Here is an 18,654-nt window from a genome sequence, read left to right as displayed (position 1 = left end):
GTCATTTCCCCCGTTTTATGCATTTATTCAACCGTTTATAATTATATAAGAAGTGTAGAGGAGGGAGAAACAATGTGAATGTGCTTGTTCGGATGTACTTCAGATAAGACGATGTGCTCTACATCTCTATGTGCTCTGTAGCCCCTGTATGCTACAGCTGTCACCAAAATTAACTTCTGTTCGTCATGAAACTCATGAGATTTCGGCCCCAACGTGAGCTTCAAATGGCCACATTTATACTACTAAATAAGAGATATCCATCACTGTTCGCTGACCTGCAGTACCTCGTAATAATCCTGTTGTACACGGTGAGTACAGTACCCTGAAGCTCCCCCATTGCACGGGGTGATGAAATATTTGCCAGTCTGCCAAGTGTGTGTGTGTGTGTCTGCCTAGGGTGTGTGTGTATGTATTCGTGTGCCAGTGTCAGCACTGCTGCTCTGAGCAAAAATCCTGTCAAGAGGTCAAATAGGTCGGGTCTGGATCAAATCTGTGTCCCGCTAAAACTGACAAGCCCCAACAGCAGAGCTGTCAGGACGCCAGCTTTGGCACCGCTGTCAGTCAGCACACATCACCAGAGCCAGATATGGGCCACTATTGCAGGTCAGCATGGGCAGCGCAAATCTGACGCATCGACGATTTGGACAGCTGCTGTTTGGCAGGGATCAATTTCTGAATCGGTGACCAGAATATGGAAAGTTAACTTCTATCTGTAGTCCACTACGCATGCCTAGATATTTAAATCTGTTACGCAGTTGTAATGAAGGTCCTCTTCATTACCAGCAACTCTTTTTGTATTCTGGCACTGCATAGATTTACTTGCACAATGTCTATTTGTATGAATGATTGTAAGAAGTAATTGTACAAACTGCTTCCATCTTTATGAGTAATGATACTCTACAGTTTGTAGTATGTGGAGACACACACATTACGCCCATACATACTCATTAATCAGCACGACTCTGCTGCTATAACAGCATCCACTCCTCTGGGAAGGCTTTCCACAAGATTTTGGAACCTGACTGCAGGGATTTGCTCCCATTAAGCCAGAAGTGCATTAGTGAGGTCAGCCACTGATGTTGGACGATAAGTTCCTGGCTCACATCGTGTCTCTGCCTCAATCTACATCTGTCCACTACAGATGCATATCCTCAACTCTGGATAAGTAATTAGTATAAATTAGGGATTGTGATTATCCACGATAAATATCTGAACCAAATTTGACTCATAATGTCCGACCGACTGACATTGCCACATCGCTAACTTGTCTCTGTCTCTGAACAGTTTTTTTTTACCAAACTATTGCTTGAAATAGTCAATAAAATAGTAGTCAGTACTATAGTATGTAAGCTTCTTTATAATTCATATCCTGCAATTCAGTTACATGTAATCTGTAATCCCTAAACGCAGATCCAGTTATGTACAGCATAATATCATATGGCAAACACTAGTTTAAGATGGTGTAAAGTATGACGGTACGTGAGAAGGTTAGCAATTCCAGTGTGCACAGTATGTGTATATAGCAGGTCTCAGACCGTATGTAACCATATGTAATTAGTGCTTATGTATGAACACATTTGTGTTGATTTGCGTGAATCAGATCCTGAGGGCTATTTTAATGCAGCAAACTTCAAAGCACATCCAGCAGGTCTGTAGGGGTTTCAGCAGTCGGAGTGAAGCCAACTGTTATATTCTAGTGTACAGCGCGCTCCATCATCATCATCGTCTTACTCTCTGGTGAATTTTTAAATAAAAACTTGCTTTTTAAATAGCTGCATATGTTGTTTAGAGCTCAACTGCCTTGGGGAGAAAACACGGCATTCCAGGTCTGTTGAATTGAGAAAATATAATGTAGGTATTTTCTAAATTTCTAATGACACAGGACCAGCATTGTGTGAGCGTACAGGTGAACTCATGAAATTACGAGCACTCATACAGTTTTAAACAAACCCCCATAGCCAAATTTATTTGGAGGAGAAAATGACAATGGTGGAGTTATTCATAATAAACATCCATCACAGTTTACACACCGACGTCCTGGTTTAACTTTTACATTTTGTACTTAACGAAGTTGTGCACAGTTTTCCTGTGCAATGTTTTCTACCAACATTTCAGCAGCGCTCATTCTTATATTTATTGTACCTCCAAATAAAGTGGTTTGGATCAATGGTTCCTTCGCACTGGCGATTTTAAACTCTTTTTAGACTCTTTCTAAATAATAATTATCAAACCCTCTGAGACAGCGATCCCGTATATTTAAGAGGCTGTAGAAGGCTCAGTCTTATTAGGGGCTGAGCCCCCATAAAGGTCTGACCCTAGAATCACCCCCGGTCCTTCGGACCTCACAAAGGGTCCAAATATAAATTTGTTACAAGAATCTAAGAAAGAAAAATATATATTTCTGTTGCACAAAATGTTTTTAGCTTTTCTCTAAACTTCCTACTCTTCTGGCCTTTAAACTTTCTTTAAATGAAACAGTCGGAGAAAGAGAAAACACTCTTTGGTCAAACTGCTCACAGTTTATGAACAGAGTAGGTGCGCAGTAAGACCATAACATTTGACATGGGGGTCAGAAGTACACAGAGGTTTTTTTTTAAGGGGTCACAAGATGGTTTAGATAATCTGGCAAAACTGTTGGCTTGTTTACAACCAAGTCTTATCGTGTGGCCACTCTTGATTTTGCCCTTTCAGACTTTGTTGTTACAAACAGCTAAAAATGACAAAACTACAAAGACCCAAATGGTGTTAAACTGTTACTCTCCTTTATGGAGCTTCTAACCGAGCTGTGACTGTTTTATTATTTTGGCTTGAGGAGTTTTCCTCCCCTGTGATGATGTAAATGCTGTTTCATCACAGGGACGCTGCATGCTGCGGATACTGCTGACATTTCACCTTCCCTCATCAGGTTACGTTCAAAGCAGAAGACGGCAAGCCGATGGCCATCTGCCAGGTGAACGTGGAGCCAGCGCCGCACGTTGTCGACCAGACTTTCCGGCTTTACCATCCCGAGCTCTGCTTCCTCAAGAAAGCCATCCGCCTGCCGCCCTGGGACGACCCCACAGGTAGCGCAGGTTACTCCAAATATCCCACAGCTTCCACCCTTCCTCCCTGCGTCTAGATTGGATAGTTTCGTATAAGATTTATTGCATTTTATTCATTTGCATATTATTGAATTTTTAGTATTGTGTATACATCTTCTGTAGGTATAGACTCTCCAGGAGGAGCATGAACACGTAAATGTACGCATACTCTTGCACAGATACCAAAAAACGTATTTACAGTGTACAAGATGGATGGCAATGAATAATGTATTCCACCTTCATTTTTTTTATTGTGTTTTTACTGAAATAGCAACAAAAACAATCTTCTATCACAAATAAAGGGTATAACAACACAGAGGCATCTGGAAATAGAGCAGGAAATGAAAAGCAAGAACATGTGAAACGGATAATATGAAGAAAATAGCACAGTGTGTACAACACATATGCATATTTATGTGTATATATGCATGTATGTATGCATTAATATATCACATTAGACTTGTACTTACCAACGGCTAGTGCTGATACCATTCTTAACTTCGTCAAACTGCTTAAATACACGTCTAGCTCAGATCTTTACTGTCTGTATATTAATCATTTTCTCTCTCTTTTTATGGGGTTAACCAGTTGCCGACTCAGATGTCTCGCCTCGCATTTCCGTACGCTGCAGTGACCCTAACATCATCTGCCAGACAAGGATGCTGGTGAGAGAATTACATCATTTTCTTTTGCTTGAATTATAGCTTCACCACCGTTTCCTGTTCAGGGGGGGAAAGCACTTTATTCTAGCTCACCTGTCATGATTTTCAAGCTGTTTTGATACACAAAAGCCTTCCCCATGCACCATGCCATGCACATTTAAAGTTCTAATGTGAGGTTTCCTTTTGTTTCTGCCTCCTTTTGTCCTTTACCCCTTCCATTTTTTAAATCTTTCTGCCTTTTATTCTGTTTCTGTCTAGGTGCCAGGGGAGCCTCAGGATGTGTACTTGAAAGTGCCAGGGAGTCCCAGTCCACACATAAAAATGTTCTTTGTGATGGTTTTTACGTATGTATTATTTACTGAGCAAGCATACCGTACACAGTAAACACAAACACACACACACATACACACAGCTTAGCCTGAAGAAGAATTCTATTTTGGACTAATTAAATTGTTCACGCAGGCTTGAGTTAATAAACTAATCAGATGGAGGTTTGGTGGTCTGACTGCCTGAAGTTACAGAATCCGTCCTCTAGTCTTCCAAATCCCCGTCACAGATTAGACCAATATTATGTGTGGGTTTGTTAATAGGTAGGGCCAATGTTTGCTGTTTATTAAAAGTTACTGATTTATCATTCAGCTCTCATATGATGGGTGTGATAAAGTTTTGATTGGTTACATATTTACTGCAGAACTCATCTGCATTAGATCCCCTGTGGAGCTCGCTGGTAAACTAACGCATTTATGTTAACATTCAGTGTCTCTCAGCAAAAGCACATTCTCTTCCTCACAAAGCATTTTGCAAAAAGAATCTGCCAATTAGTTAGCAGAAGTGTGGATTGCATCACCGGCACGCTTGTGCACATACAGTACAAAGTGCCAGAACACAGGTAACACTTTATTTTAAACACAGTAGCAGACTGCACGTGACAATGAGATCATCCAGTCCTCCTATATGCTGGAATTATACGACACTGCCCTACATTTATATGTGTGTCAATTAGTGTGCGGTAAGTAGATAAAACACAAAGTTATACAGGAATGTGCATCATGTGAGCTTAATGTGAATTAAAATAATAGAGGAGGAGTTGAAGGGAGCTTTTGACATATGGCCCCCTCTACAAGACACGGCCATAAGATTAGCTAATAATGGAGGAGCCTTTGTAGTTGATATTTTATATCAAATTACCCAAACCGACGTGTGGTGAACCTGGGAGATTTGAGGGCAGTTGTGAGTCATGTTTTGTTGATAATCCAGCCTTGTTTTGAGGAAATGTTTTAGGACATTATTAAAGAGGACCTATTATGCTTATTTTCAGGTGCATACTTGTATTTTTGGGGTTTCTACTAGAACATAAAAACTTTAATGTTCAAAAAAAGCTTTACTTTTCTCATACCGGCTGTGCTGCAGCACTTCTTTTCACCCTCTGTCTGAAATGCTCTGCAATCCAGTGTGAAAATTTGTGGTATGGCAGTAACAACATGTACAAAATGCTAAATATCTCCTGAAAATATCCCCTATTAGCAGCTTCGATCCAACACTACCCTGTCTGCCTTCAGAAACCAACATCACTTGAATTTCTATTCCAAATATCCCCAAATGCTCCTTGAGTGCTGTTGTCAGGGAGCAGGGGCTGAGTAGGTGACTACATCACCTCCCACTCACAGCTCTCTCATTCAGCTATAGGGCCACTGACACTGAACTCCCTTCTTCTCAGCAGTCAGAGGATGATGATGATGATGTTGCCGCACAGCCGTAGATCAGCCCTCCTCATCTCCGACCTCACGCTGATCCCGCTGCGTCTCCAGGGGGCGTCAGCTTAATTGTTCCTGATGATGTTTTTCTCTGTAGTGATAAGTGGATGGCGGCGCCCTCCCAGATCTGGCAGATTTACGTGCATTTCCTGGAGCGCGTGGATGTCAGCTGTGTGACTGGCCAGCGGAGCTGTCAATCACTGGTGCTGAGGGGGAAGCAGGCTGTTCGCAAGGTCAAATGTTTCTCATCACACCCCCAGGAGATTGAGGTACACGTCTTCAAGAGTAACTTCACACTGAACGCACTTTTGTCGTGCCGGGTTCACATTCAGAGTCAGAAAAGGGTCTTGTTGTGTTGTATTGTAAGTGTAACAATATGTCTAATATCCAAACAGACCCTCAACCAGCTCTAATCTTGTGTGCCTCGTAACCATTGCAGTAGAAAATGTGTTTCGAGGCAGATGGAGAGTGTGAAGTGGCATCGCTGCTCTTTTGGACGCTAGCTGCTCATTAATTGGTGGAGCATCATGCTGCTGCCAGTGTTCTCTCTATTTGGGTCATTTTGGATGAGGTCTAATTATTTTTGGGTCTATTTGGATCTAGTCTAATTGTCCTCAGGTTCCTCTTGGATTTTTACGTCAGGGTCAGTGGGTAACCACCGGGGTCTGAAAAGTGAAACCAATGCTGAAGTGTGTTAAAGCTGCATTCTTTCTAATAGCCAGCAGGGGGCAAATCCTCTGATTGACCACGGCATTGTCCGGTCTAGGAGTTGTCCGTGTTTTTGTCAACTTAAACCCTTTCACTGTGTTTTTGGTTCATGAAATTGTAAAATTTTGGTCGCCTAGAAATGTCTTATTCAGTGTTTGGTTGTACTTAGCTCCACTCTCTCGTGTCACTTGTGGTTCAAAAACCATGATGGCGACGGCTAAAATGCCAAACTTGAGGCTTCAAAACCGTAGTCCACAAACCAATGGGTGACATCACGATGACTACGTCCACTTCTTATATACAGTCTATCGTCAGGGTCCGTTTTGGATTCTGTAGCGGAGTATTCTTCATGCCAGAAACACTGGAAACCACCCAGAATTCATAGCACTGTAGTTACACACATAACTGCCATTTTTACAAGGAGATCAAGAGTGTGTAACCAACAGTAGTAGTTGTTCAAAGTGTTGAGCTAAGTGTTTGGGGCAAATCTACATCCTCCCTACCACTCATAGGTATTCCCATGTTTAATCTAAAATGAGGCGTTGGCGCAATTCACTTTTGCCTTCCCTTTGTTAATGATTTATGATTTTTTTAATTGGGACAAAACCCGGCTGACACAAATGGGAAGCAACATTAAAAATAAAAAGAGAGAAAGTGGAATCAAAGCAGCTCAAATAATACTTTGAATCTGTCTTATCTAATGAGACGGCGAGAGCTTTATTCTTGACATATTTCTTTCTGTCTTGGCAATATTCAAACTGCATATCCAAAAAGGATTTTATGCAAATTGTTCTCTTAGCAGCAGGAAGAAATTGAACAGCAATAGTCTCTTTTGTAATAACCCCCAGGTTAAGCTTCAAGTCATTATCAAGAATGTACAAATGCAGATTGACAGCATAATGGGTCTCTTTCATGTCATTTCATTTCATTTTATTAGGTTTCCACCATTACTTTCTGCAATCATATCATATGTTGGGACACAATTCGACACAATGTGAATAATTAGCCCTGGTTGTATGCTCCCTGAACTTATGAAAGACTGTTCCAGGGGTGTCAGATTGTCAGATCGTTTCTTATTCCTAACCGGGTGCAAAAGGGGAGAGAGTTTGACGATGTTTCTCAGTCAGAGCTGCAGTAAAAGGGCATTTCATATTACTCAAAAAGAAAAACAAAAGTGATGGACTGTCACAGTCACCGCGGATGCATACAGTAAGACCCGAACGTGTTCTCCCTGAAGAAATAGGGTACTGGCTGAAAGAGCGACAGATGTTTTTTTTATAAAAGATTTCACCGTATGCATCAGCGCCCGCTTTGATCTGACTCTCGGCAGGTTAGCTCACTGTGGAATGCATCGGAGGAGTCTTATAAAACCGGATAAAGCTCACCGCCAGAGAATAGCTTTGCTTTTCTCAACAGATTGAAAAGGAGCCGCACAGTGAATCTCATTCTCACATCCCTCTGTCTCTCTGTCACTTTTCTGCTTCGACTTTCTCTCATTTCATTGTCTGCCCCCTCTCTTTACCTTTTTCCCCGGAACCTCATTCGCCCTTTCTCTCACCCACTCTTCTCCTGTAATCTGAACACCTCCTTTATTTTCCTCTGACGCTGTTAACCACCTTTTCCCATCAATTCTGTCCTTATAAAACGTCTCTCTTCTCTTCCATACTGTGTCACACTCTTTCTGTCACTTGGTCAATGCCTCTATTTCTCTTCGTTAATCATCTCTTTCTCACTCTCACAACCCACCCAATCAACATCTTCACACTGTACCGCCAAACTCAATCACCCTTACCTTCTCTGTAGGTGGACCCAGACGGTGTGTTTGTTTTGCCTCCTGCGGCGGTGCAGGAGCTCCAGATGAAGGTGCAACCATGGCGAGCGGGAAGCCGCTTCCTGTATGTGAACGCGGTGGATGTGGAGAACCGGCGGCTGGTCACCGCCTGGCTGCTCTGTCTCAACGTCCACCGGCCTGTACTGTCCAAGGTGCGAGTTTTCTTCATGACTTCACTACTTAAAATGGTAATATGTATGTTTTCATTATATCTCCATGTTCAGTGTCTGCACCCTTCTCACAGATCAAACAGTGTGGCCATTTTTCTCCAACTGGTGAGGCTTTTGGTAACTGTTGGTGGCTCTCATGTCTTTACTGTTCCAGCAACAGGTGTCTGCTTGAAGAGCAAAGGCTTTGAGCACTGCAGCGTCAAAGTCACAGACCTTCTTATCACAGCCTCACTCATCTGCTCCAAATTATGTGGTTGACACTATTTCCTTTAAAGATAGCCTACAGTGTGTAACATCTGCCGGCATCTATCTCCCGTGTGCCAAACTGAATTATAACCTTCACACCTTATAATTTTACTTCCCTCCGTAGCCAAAGTTACCCAGCGATGCTAAAAAAAATACTTTAACTATTGTACCATTTACACCAATTGATGGTGTTTAACTTGTGGAGCAGCTGGTTAATCTCCACAACATGTTGGTGCACCTAAAGTAACTCAAGATAGCGTTGAATTAAAAAAGTAAAGCTAAATATTGCTGAGAGTTACTGTTCCAAAACCCAAGACATGACATCAGCTTTACTGTTTGCGATATTCGACAAATATCAGTCTCTACCGCGACTTTGTCCATTCAGGGTGTTGTCTGTGTTTTTGTCTTACACCTTTAACCCTTTCACAGTGTGTTTTTAGTTCATAAAAATTCATTTTAACATTTTGGTCTTCTAAAAATGTTGTGTTCGATTGTACTTAGCTCCATCCTCTCGTGTCACTTCTGGTTCCAAAATTCCAAACTCAAGGTTTCAAAACGGCAGTCAATAAACCAATGGATGGATCACGGTGACTACGTCCACTTCTTATATACAGTCTATGGTGGGGAGTCAGAAAGAAGTGGGCATTGTGGGTAATGTCTGCACTAGGTTTTGGCAATAAAGAAGAATGTGTGGAGTAAAAAAAAAAAAGACAATATCTCTGGTTCTGCTGTATCAATTTTGATCCGTCTTTTACAAGCGTCCATCGTGAGTCCAACAATGTTACAGTAGTGTAAAGCTTAATCGCTGGAGTACTCTTATGGTGTAATTGCCAACACGATTTGAGATTAAATTCGTACTCCGGCTTTCATTTTTGCACTTCTCAAGAACAGTGTTGTGATGAACAGCTCCCTTTGAGGTCTATAACTCAAAGCCACTGGTGACTCAGAGTTCATTCAGAGCTTATTGAACCATTCTGATGGGTTCCTGGGTCAGCTGGACATTGCCAACTCCTTTATGGCTTGTGTCAAGAAAAGGCTAAGGACAGCTGATCCCAGGCCAGCAATCAAAGCCAATCCCCTCTATAACTGCTGTCTGCCTTTCTAAACCAACTGACCGACTATTGAAGGTATATATTCACATGATAGCCAAGTGTCTAAATGATTTCCTCTCATATGTAATGCATGCTGGTGGTGCCGCTATCAGTCTAAACCACAGAAACAAGTCCCATGTCTTACAAAAGTGTGTCTCAAGGCACGAATCCAATGAGCAAATTGAGCACTAATGATTTATTGGTGTAAACAATTATCTAAAAAAAATGAATAATGTGTAATGTGTGTGTGTGTGTGTGTGTGCAGGCATTTGAAGTGTGTGTCCCAGTCGGCGGAGGGCGTGGCAGCTCCAGGAAAATCACCTACACCAACCCGTACACCAGCAGCCGCAAGTTTCTGCTCCGCTCCGACCATCCAGACCTGCTCCAGTTCAAAGAGGATAAATTCCAGGTGAGATAAGACATGAAGTCATGCAGTTCTCTTACTCTCATTAAGGCTGAAATCAATACTTTAATTAACACCCAGACCTGAGGGGAACATTCCTCCTCGGCAAGCAAAAGCTTGTCTTTGTTGTTGAGGGAAATCAAGGCCCGCTTCAGTACAGGTAGTTACATGGTATTAATGGTACCTTGTGATGTTACCGCCCTGTAAATAATGAGCATTAGCCGTGATGGAAAGTTCTACTGACCAATGGTAGGAACTCTTTTTGATCAGCTTGTTTAAATACTGTTTAGAGTTGTTTTAGCATTTTCCAGTCATCTATCACTAATGTCACTAAAGCTCATACCAGTTGTGATAATGTCAAAAAGCTGAAGTGTAGAAGAAGTATTCTGGCATAGTTTCTTCCACTGACATGCATGTGATGGGTGTGTAGAAACCTATTTTGTCTACTTTCACTTCATTATCTCACATCAATTTGTAAAAAAAATGTACAATTCAAATCAGTTTGTCATAATAAGTTGAAATTCCTTTTGCGTACTCAGCCAATATTTAATGCTTTTAGCAGTATTTCACATATTGTATTCCAATCGTGCAACAGAACAAACTGTATTTGTTATAAGTGACTCGTCTTTTCACTGACTCAAAATCAAATTGGATTTGCTATGATGAGGTTGCTTCTGTTAAATAGTTTCACGTTCTCCTCTCCTCTCTTCACAGTGACACCACAAACTTTTCAGTTTGTGTTTGTTACCAGCCCTGTCTCCAAAAAATTATGTTCCTATACAACAAAAGTGCATTGTGAATTATGTTTAGAGGGAAATTTGTCGTGGATTACGTTTGTTTTTGACGTATCACAAATACCTTTATAATGATAATCCATGTATGGAGGAGGTCGGGGTGATGGATGGGTCCAACAAACACAGGACTTTCACCCAGGAGACCGCTGTTCGTGTCCTGTCTAAAACTAAAAGTCAATGATCACTTATATTAATTTACGTCTGTAGCTAAATAACGTAACAAACGTAGTCATTTTAAGCCAAACCATGACGTTTTTTTTTACTAAACCTAACCAAGTAGTTTGGTTGCGTTCTTTATTTGATTTTGTTTCAATTTACAACGTTAACCACGTGTTTAAAACTGTTAATAACTGCCACCGTAATCCGAGAGGAAATACGTTTCCCTCCAAATATAAGTGAGAATTCAGTTCAGTTGTATGACAACGTCATTTTGATGTCGTCAGAGTTGCTGTTGCACGGGAAAAACCCTCCCAAATCAGGCTCCAGGCTATAGCTTACACGTTGATAGTTTTTGACAATGAAATCAATATTAACACTACGACCGCCATAGCCCACACCATTTAACGTTGTGGATCCAAAATTTGAATTATTCCGTCATTGTGTATGACCTAAATACCCATTCTGCACATGCCTGTATTGTCAAATTGATCGAATACCATTCAGAAAACCAAATAGATGGGTTTTTGGTGTTTTTTTCATGACAAAAACTTTCTTTAGTCGCCAGGAGTAGCGCCGATTAACCCTCTACCAACTCTACTCTGGCAGCCAAATTGATGCATTTGCATAATGGCCGTTTAAGCGCATTAAGACAATGAATGGGAGATAGAAACTAATTTGCAATATTCACTCACATGCACTTATAATCACTTATAATCGCACTAAGGTATGTAGACCCACTGTACTCATCATATCATGTGTGTAAAATATCAGAAATGGCAGCGAGATTTTTTGTCTAACTGTGCACTAAAATTAGGAAAGTACAGCCGCAAACTATCACATTGATCACAAATGAGCCGCTCATGTTTTCACATAACTCCAATAAAACAATCAGGAATACAACTTTACACCGTACTGGAAATGTAGCTGCTTAAAGACTCTTGTACAATATCTACACATTGTCTTATAGTGTGAGCAGCAGCAGAAGCTGCTCCGTCTGTGTCTAGACAAGTTGAGTTCAGACACAGTATTGAGTGTAGGTCACCTGTGTTTTGGCTGCGCAACACACAATCACTGTAGTTACTCAGGTAAAATGGAGGAAAATAGACCTGAAAAACATTTCTTTGTAGATTTGCCTGTACTGTAGGTCTTGGTACCGGTGGACATTTAAACTCTGATAGAGTTGTGATGGAACTGTAGTGCAGCCAGAACACAATACAGCCACATCACCCGCATTTTACTATTACTACAACGATGTCACGCACTGATATTTCCTCCTGGTATCAGCCTCAAAATCAGTTTTGCTGCTCAGCTAAAATCATAAATTGGCTCCGCTGCAACATTACTGACTGTGCATCACACCCATGCACTACTGCGCAGACTGACACTGGAAAAAGTTTGGACCGACATGTCGTTTCTTCACTCAAGCTTTAAAACTGAGCTCGCTACAACCTAAAAATTGCAATTGCGTTTACATCACTGACTATGCATCACTAATGTGCAGACTGATGCTGGAAAACGTTTTGACCGACATGCCGATTGTACAGAAATAAAGAACTTTTGTGTGGAAAAGAAACCTTTAACTGTAACCGATGTGATTTTCTTGTCATCTTGACAGGTGAGTGAATGCATTGATGATGATTTCCGCCCTCTCATCATGTTGACTGTTCATTCCTCAGCTGTTAGATAACTGAATGGTTTCCTAGTTTGTCTCCAGACCCGAAACAGGAGGAATATAACAAAGTCATTACTGCTGGTGCTTTATTGTAATGTTGTCTACCTCAGTGAGTGTCTCTAATAGCTCATTCACTCACACGCAGACATGAAGTATCGGAGTCGCTGCCATCATTAGCTGAGGTGTGATGAAACGGCAAAAACAAATGGAAAAACCAGCATTTTAAATTAACAAATAAATGAATGAGACGCAAAGGGAGCCTGTTTCCACACAAACTATTTAAGAGTCTCGCTGCTGCTGCTGTCCAGAAGACACTGCATCAATTAGACAGAAGAAGGAGGGAGAACGTGAAAAACAGCCCATTGTTTTTTCCATCTTGTCAGCAAGGCGCCAGGTGTCTTATAAAGAATTTACTGTGCCCGCAGCATTAAGCAAATGCGGAGACACTTTTCTCTTTTGTGATACAACTACCTCACCACGATAAAACCAGCTGTCAGGAGGGAAAGCAAAGCAGAGATCAATACTGTTCTGCTTTTGGGGAAGATTACAGCATAAATCCCACAAATTGACCTATACATCCATGGCTGGCTATTACAGAAAATACTAGAAGACAGTTCTGGTCTGATTGAAATACACCGAAAAACAAAAAAAAGAGACAAAATAAAATCCTTTTGCCCACTTTGATCCCTGACTAGAAAAGCATTCAAACATTAAGTATTGTGTTGCCTTTATTTAGAGAAAAGAATAATCAAAAATTGCAGTCTGGATGAAGCCATACGGTGTTATTCCCAACAGCAGTGGTGGCAGGTTGTGTAACATTTAGGGGGATCTATTGGCAGAAATAGAATATGATATTAATAAGTATGTTTTCTGTAGTGTGTAATCACCTGAAAATAAGAAATGTTGTGTTTTTGTTACCTTAGAATGAGCCGTTTATCTTCTAAAATTCTCAAATTTATAATAAATGATTACATGCAAAGAAGACCTTTATCACTGTGAGGTAAAAGGGACTTTGTGTTTGTGGACATGGTTGCATCTCTTAATGTTCCTAGCTGAAGAGAAATAAAGTATTCAGATGATGATATGAAGCATGTTTTGTTGTGTTCGCTGTGTTCAGATCAACGGGGGAGAGAGTTACACCATCGGACTTCGATTCGCCCCCAGCCAGAGTCCCGGCTCAGTGGAGATACTGGTCTACGTGAACAACCTGGAGGAGAAGACGGAGGAGACGTTCTGTGTGAAAGTTAACTACTCGTGATGTTTGTTTCAAACGGCGAGTACAAACTCGCTTCGTGAAAATGTATTTTGAATCTATTTTCTGAGTGTTAAAATGAACTCAGATGAGCTGTAATTTTCTACAAAGTGTATGGTATTTTGTAATAGATCAGATTCAATACGGAAATAAATAATTTTGTACAAGGTGGAGTGTTCTGGTTCTGTACTGTGTGAATGAATGTGAATGTTTGTGCTGGCTCAAAGTCTCAAAAATCAAACGCATCATTTGCAAAACAAGCCGGCGAAGCTACTTCCTCTAAAAAGCTTTAAACACACACCCGAAATCAACAGTTTACTAAACTAAACACCAAAGCAACGAAGAAACTAAACTTGAAAGTACTTTTATGTATGAAAGCAAAAAATTAGGGTGCAAGAAAGAAACACAAATCTGCAAAACTAACTGAAGAAAAACTGTTTTTTTTTGTTTTGTAATCAGCAAAGTGACACAAAAACAACAATATCAGTGTCGAGGCTAAATCCCAATAGTGATCTGTCCTCTTTCGAAATGTCCGGCAAAATGTCTGTCAGTTCTTCCCCAACCATTCAGGTGGGCCGAGGGTGAAAGCAATAACATTTTATCGACTTTAATTACCCAGCAATCCCACTCCAATGCCACTCGATGGTTGAGTTTTAATCTAAGACAAGCCAGGGGTCCTCTCTCTGCGTCCCCTCGCCTCCCAAACAACTTATCTTCATCACCGGCGTTATTAGAAACGGTGCCGTAATGAGGTATGACTTTCTAACGCGGCACACATCTCTTCAGATCGCCCTCATTAACTCCAGCACCCTTTTAAAAGCCTCCATTTTCTCCTTCCTGCTCGCTACTGTGTGTGTCTCTGTCTGAGCTACAGAGAGAGAGAGAGAGAGAGAGAGAGAGAGAAGGCCATGCACATTGTGTTATGTAACACAGAGTTACACAATCCCCCCCTCCACCCCCTCCGTCCTCTCTCTCTCTCTCTCTCTCTCTCTCTCTCTCTCTCTCTCTCATTAGAATGCAGGCTGCAAAATAAGCCTCAGCACAGCAGCAGCAAAGGCTAATAAAAAGACGATAGCAACCGAGCCGAGTGCACTTCATCTTTACCTTCTCTAACATCTTGTCTGAAGCGGAAGCCTTATTGTCTTCCATGTTTTATGTTAATATGTTAACAGCTTACAGAAATACATATTAAAGCTGCATTCACTTAATAATTTGTTTCCCTGGAGCCTTCTGGTTCTTGTGCTCAAAGATGCTCTGAGCAAAAATTGAACATTCGGTTTTAGGGATGGCTTAAGATCTTTTTAAGTTTATCTTAAAGGGATAGTTTGGGTGTTTTTGAAGTGGGGTTGTATGAGGTACTCATCCATATTTAGTGTATTACCTGCAGTAGATGACGGATGGCACGCCCCCCAGTTTGGAGACAGGAGTTACGCACGGAAGCAAAGCAATGTACTGCTGTGGACGAGCGTATTTTAACCGTCTAAAAGAAAGGCCCACCTAAAAAAATTAATATCAGTTTAAGTGTACGCTATATTTAGAATATTTTCACCGGTTTACCTTGCTGTCAGACAGTTATACAGTCTATGTTTCTGACGGGGAACTGAAGCTGTTATCTATGCTTTTGCCATAGCAACCAGACTTCAGTGAAAAAAACTGTAATTTTACCTCACAGAACACAGGAGTTAGTGGTCTACTGCTGCCTTGATTGGTTAGTTTGTTTAAAGTCACTCAATAACACAAACAAACTAACTGATTGAGGCAGCAGTAGACCAGCAACTCCCGTGTTCTGTGAGGTAAAATTCCTGTTTTTTTCAATGGAGTCTAGTGGCTTTGGTGAGAGCATAGACGGATACAACGGCTTCAGTTCCCCGTCGGAAAGAGCTGTCTGACGGCAAGGTAAACCGGCGAAAATATTCGAAATATCGCGTACACTTAAACTGATAATGATTTTTTTAAGTGAGCCTTTCTTTTAGGTGTCTAAAATACGTTTTGCTGCTGGCCCCGTCCACAGCAGTACATTGCTTTGGTTATGTGCGGTAACTCCTGTCTGCTTCTCCAAACTGGAGGCGTGCCATCATCTACTGTAGGTAATACACTGACTATGGATAAGTACATCATACAACCCAACTTCAAAACACCCAAACTATCCCTTTAATATTACGCATATGTACGTCGAAAGAATTATTGGTTGCTGTAATCACTCCTCCTAGTGATCTTTTTCTAGTGTGAAACTAAGAAATAGGGACAAAATCCACAGCACCCATTCTGTGTGGCCATTTTTCTGATGCCATTTTTCATGGATGCACCTAGGTAGTTACCTGGCTATGTAGGACGGCATCTCCATTCTTAATCCTGCCTACTAAACTCTGATTGTTTCTCCAATGAATCTGAGAAGTGAGCAGTGAATCAGATATCTGGAACCAGGCTATGCTAAATCTTCATATTAGCTTCAGCTGTATTTTAGTAGGACTGTGAATTTGGTCCTTTATTTCTTACATGTTGGTCGTGCTATGAAAGTATCACAGCTAGTATGGACAGGAGGAAAGATTAAAGTGACAGATAACTCTTTCGATATACATAAGCAAATGTTGTATTAAGACAGGCTTTAAATATCTGAACACATCCTTTAAATGGCAACTTTTCTTTCAAACTCCTTGCCTGTGTCCGTTGGGGTGGAGATGGTGAACAGCCGTCATGTTTCCACGCTACACTACCTGTGCGTGGAGAACATTTCGTTCTGCCATCCATCTCCAATTTGAGCGAAATAATCCACAGCATCTCTAGTAGGGATGGGATGTTTTGTGTTGCAGCCCTGCGTCGTGATTCACTGTAGGCTGATGAGGCATGTGTGAGCGGTTTTAATACCCGCCAGCCGCCTCCTGGTCTGAGCAGCAGCCTTCAGTGTGAGCTGCACGGCGGTTCTCTCAGCGTGGGGCAGAGCAGCACTGACGCCTTATTAGCGCTGCCAGTCCAGTTGTTGTCGGTTCCTCATGAAGGAGCACAGACACCCGACACAACAGCTCACACTGTCTGCTCACCTTGTTAGTGCGGTTAGACGGCTCCCGTCTCGCTGCCCAGAGGAGAGCCTGAGAGCCTGTTATTGCCCTGATCTGGAGAGAACCAGGCCTACCCACACATGGTGCACGTCTGTGTGTTTTATATGGTCTCTTTTGTGTGTGTCGGTGCCCGGCCTGAGCCATGTGAGTGGGTGCGTGTCTGTAGAGCGACACAGGTATCAAAGAGCTTTGTAACTGGAGGAATATGCAACCTAGCAACCAGCCCTCCTCCTCATGTACACCGCTGGCCTGGAATCGGCACTCATACAGAGAAGAGAGACTGTGTATGTGTGTGTTATTGCAATTCACCTCATAACTGAGAACACACACAGATTAGAATAATATAGTTTTTTTTTTAAAGAAAGTCTCTACAGAAAAATCTAAAAGAAATAAAATAAAAGCTGTAAGCCACTCCCTAAACTGTGATGTCACAACTGATTGTTTTCAGAGCTGTCAAACGGTGCCTTCAAATGAAACTCGTGAGCTCGTGTTTACAACATGGGAAGTCGTGTGCACGATATGCTTGGCGTTCAAGTGGTTAAGTCGTGAGCCTGCTAAGCAACGGCAATATTAACGTTACTGTCAGCGTCTAGAAGCCACCAGAGGCTTACAGTTTAGCAAGCGGGTTCATATGGACTTTTCTCGTGAACACGGTAAACACGACCCCATTTGAAGGCACCAAAAGTCAAAACACCTGCTGTGGCATCACTGATTGGAGTTTGGTTACAACTGCAACATTTCAACCCCACGCTGTGATCTTTCAAACGAATTGAAAAGTCTTGTGTGTTTTTTTTCCTTCTTTTAAACAATGAAACAGGAAGAAGAAAGCGATAGAAAAAGAAAGGAGAGGTAACGTTAAAGCAGCTGTCTCGTTTTATCTCGGGGAGGGGGACCTGGGTCAGATTAGAAGTGAGAGAAGGAGCTCTTAACAGATTGAAATTCAATTACCTCGTTACCCGTCTCAGCAGGACCTTCCCTCAGCCATGACTGTCGAGCACAAAGGAAATGTCTTTGGCTGAGGGAGCGTCACTGTTCCTCTCTCTCTTGCAAACACACAGCCAGTTTGAAGGCAGTTCTCAGTAGATGGCAGCCTTACACATACAGCAAATTCCCAGTGTTGTTCTCACCAATCTCCCTTTTCCTCTAAAACAGCAGTAAATACAAAAAGTGGTAAACTATGGCCGCTAATCTGGAATTATCATAACGCACAAATAACACCATCTGTATAACCAATAATAATACTAAGAAACGCTTTCTGTCTGTTCAGTTTTATTTCATGTTTTCTCCCTAAATAGATCAATCAATTTATGCAGTGATGACACAGTGAATTTCATTTAGAAATAGGCCAGCCTGAAAACTCTATTCCAGAAATAAAATGATGGTAAAACGATGATGGAGTTTCTCTCCTTCTCCCTCTGCCACTTTGTTCCCTGCGTGTTTTCAGTGTTGATGCTCTAAGCTCCAAATGATTGGAGGATCACAACCACATCTTATTTTGTATTAGCCTGGTAGGTAGGTCTGGTGTTGTTACCTGTAAATGGCTGTTGTGGACCAAGTACTGACAGTCACAGTCAGACAGATCAGGACCAGTGGGCAACTCCGGGTCTGAAAAGTGAAGCCAATGCTGAAGTGCCTTAAACTTGCATTCTTTCTAATAGGGCGACTCCTCTGGTTGCAAAAACAAGTCTGAGGACATTGTATAGTTAAAGTGGCAGTAGGCAGTATATGTTTGGCATCATTGTGCAAAAATTCCATATTAACCTTTCAGCATATTGT

The 18,654-nt window shown here is 41.6% G+C and overlaps 1 protein-coding gene across 1 annotated transcript in view; it reads left to right on the top strand.

The window, feature by feature from the left end:
* The window catches only part of nphp4 (nephronophthisis 4), a 178,853-nt gene extending 164,860 nt beyond the window's left edge, over positions 1–13,993 (top strand). Inside the window, exons 24-30 of the mRNA XM_074644653.1 lie at positions 2,906–3,062; positions 3,669–3,745; positions 4,001–4,086; positions 5,594–5,765; positions 8,008–8,187; positions 9,808–9,951; positions 13,688–13,993. Of these exons, the coding sequence (XP_074500754.1) occupies positions 2,906–3,062; positions 3,669–3,745; positions 4,001–4,086; positions 5,594–5,765; positions 8,008–8,187; positions 9,808–9,951; positions 13,688–13,828 (957 nt within the window). The 3' untranslated portion in view covers positions 13,829–13,993. The remainder of the gene's footprint in view (positions 1–2,905; positions 3,063–3,668; positions 3,746–4,000; positions 4,087–5,593; positions 5,766–8,007; positions 8,188–9,807; positions 9,952–13,687) is intronic.
* Positions 13,994–18,654: the final 4,661 nt, after the last annotated feature.

Source organism: Sebastes fasciatus, chromosome 8 (genome assembly GCF_043250625.1).
Source record: "Sebastes fasciatus isolate fSebFas1 chromosome 8, fSebFas1.pri, whole genome shotgun sequence".
NCBI classification, from domain to species: Eukaryota; Metazoa; Chordata; class Actinopteri; order Perciformes; family Sebastidae; genus Sebastes; species Sebastes fasciatus.
This window is presented reverse-complemented; position numbering and strand designations above follow the sequence as displayed.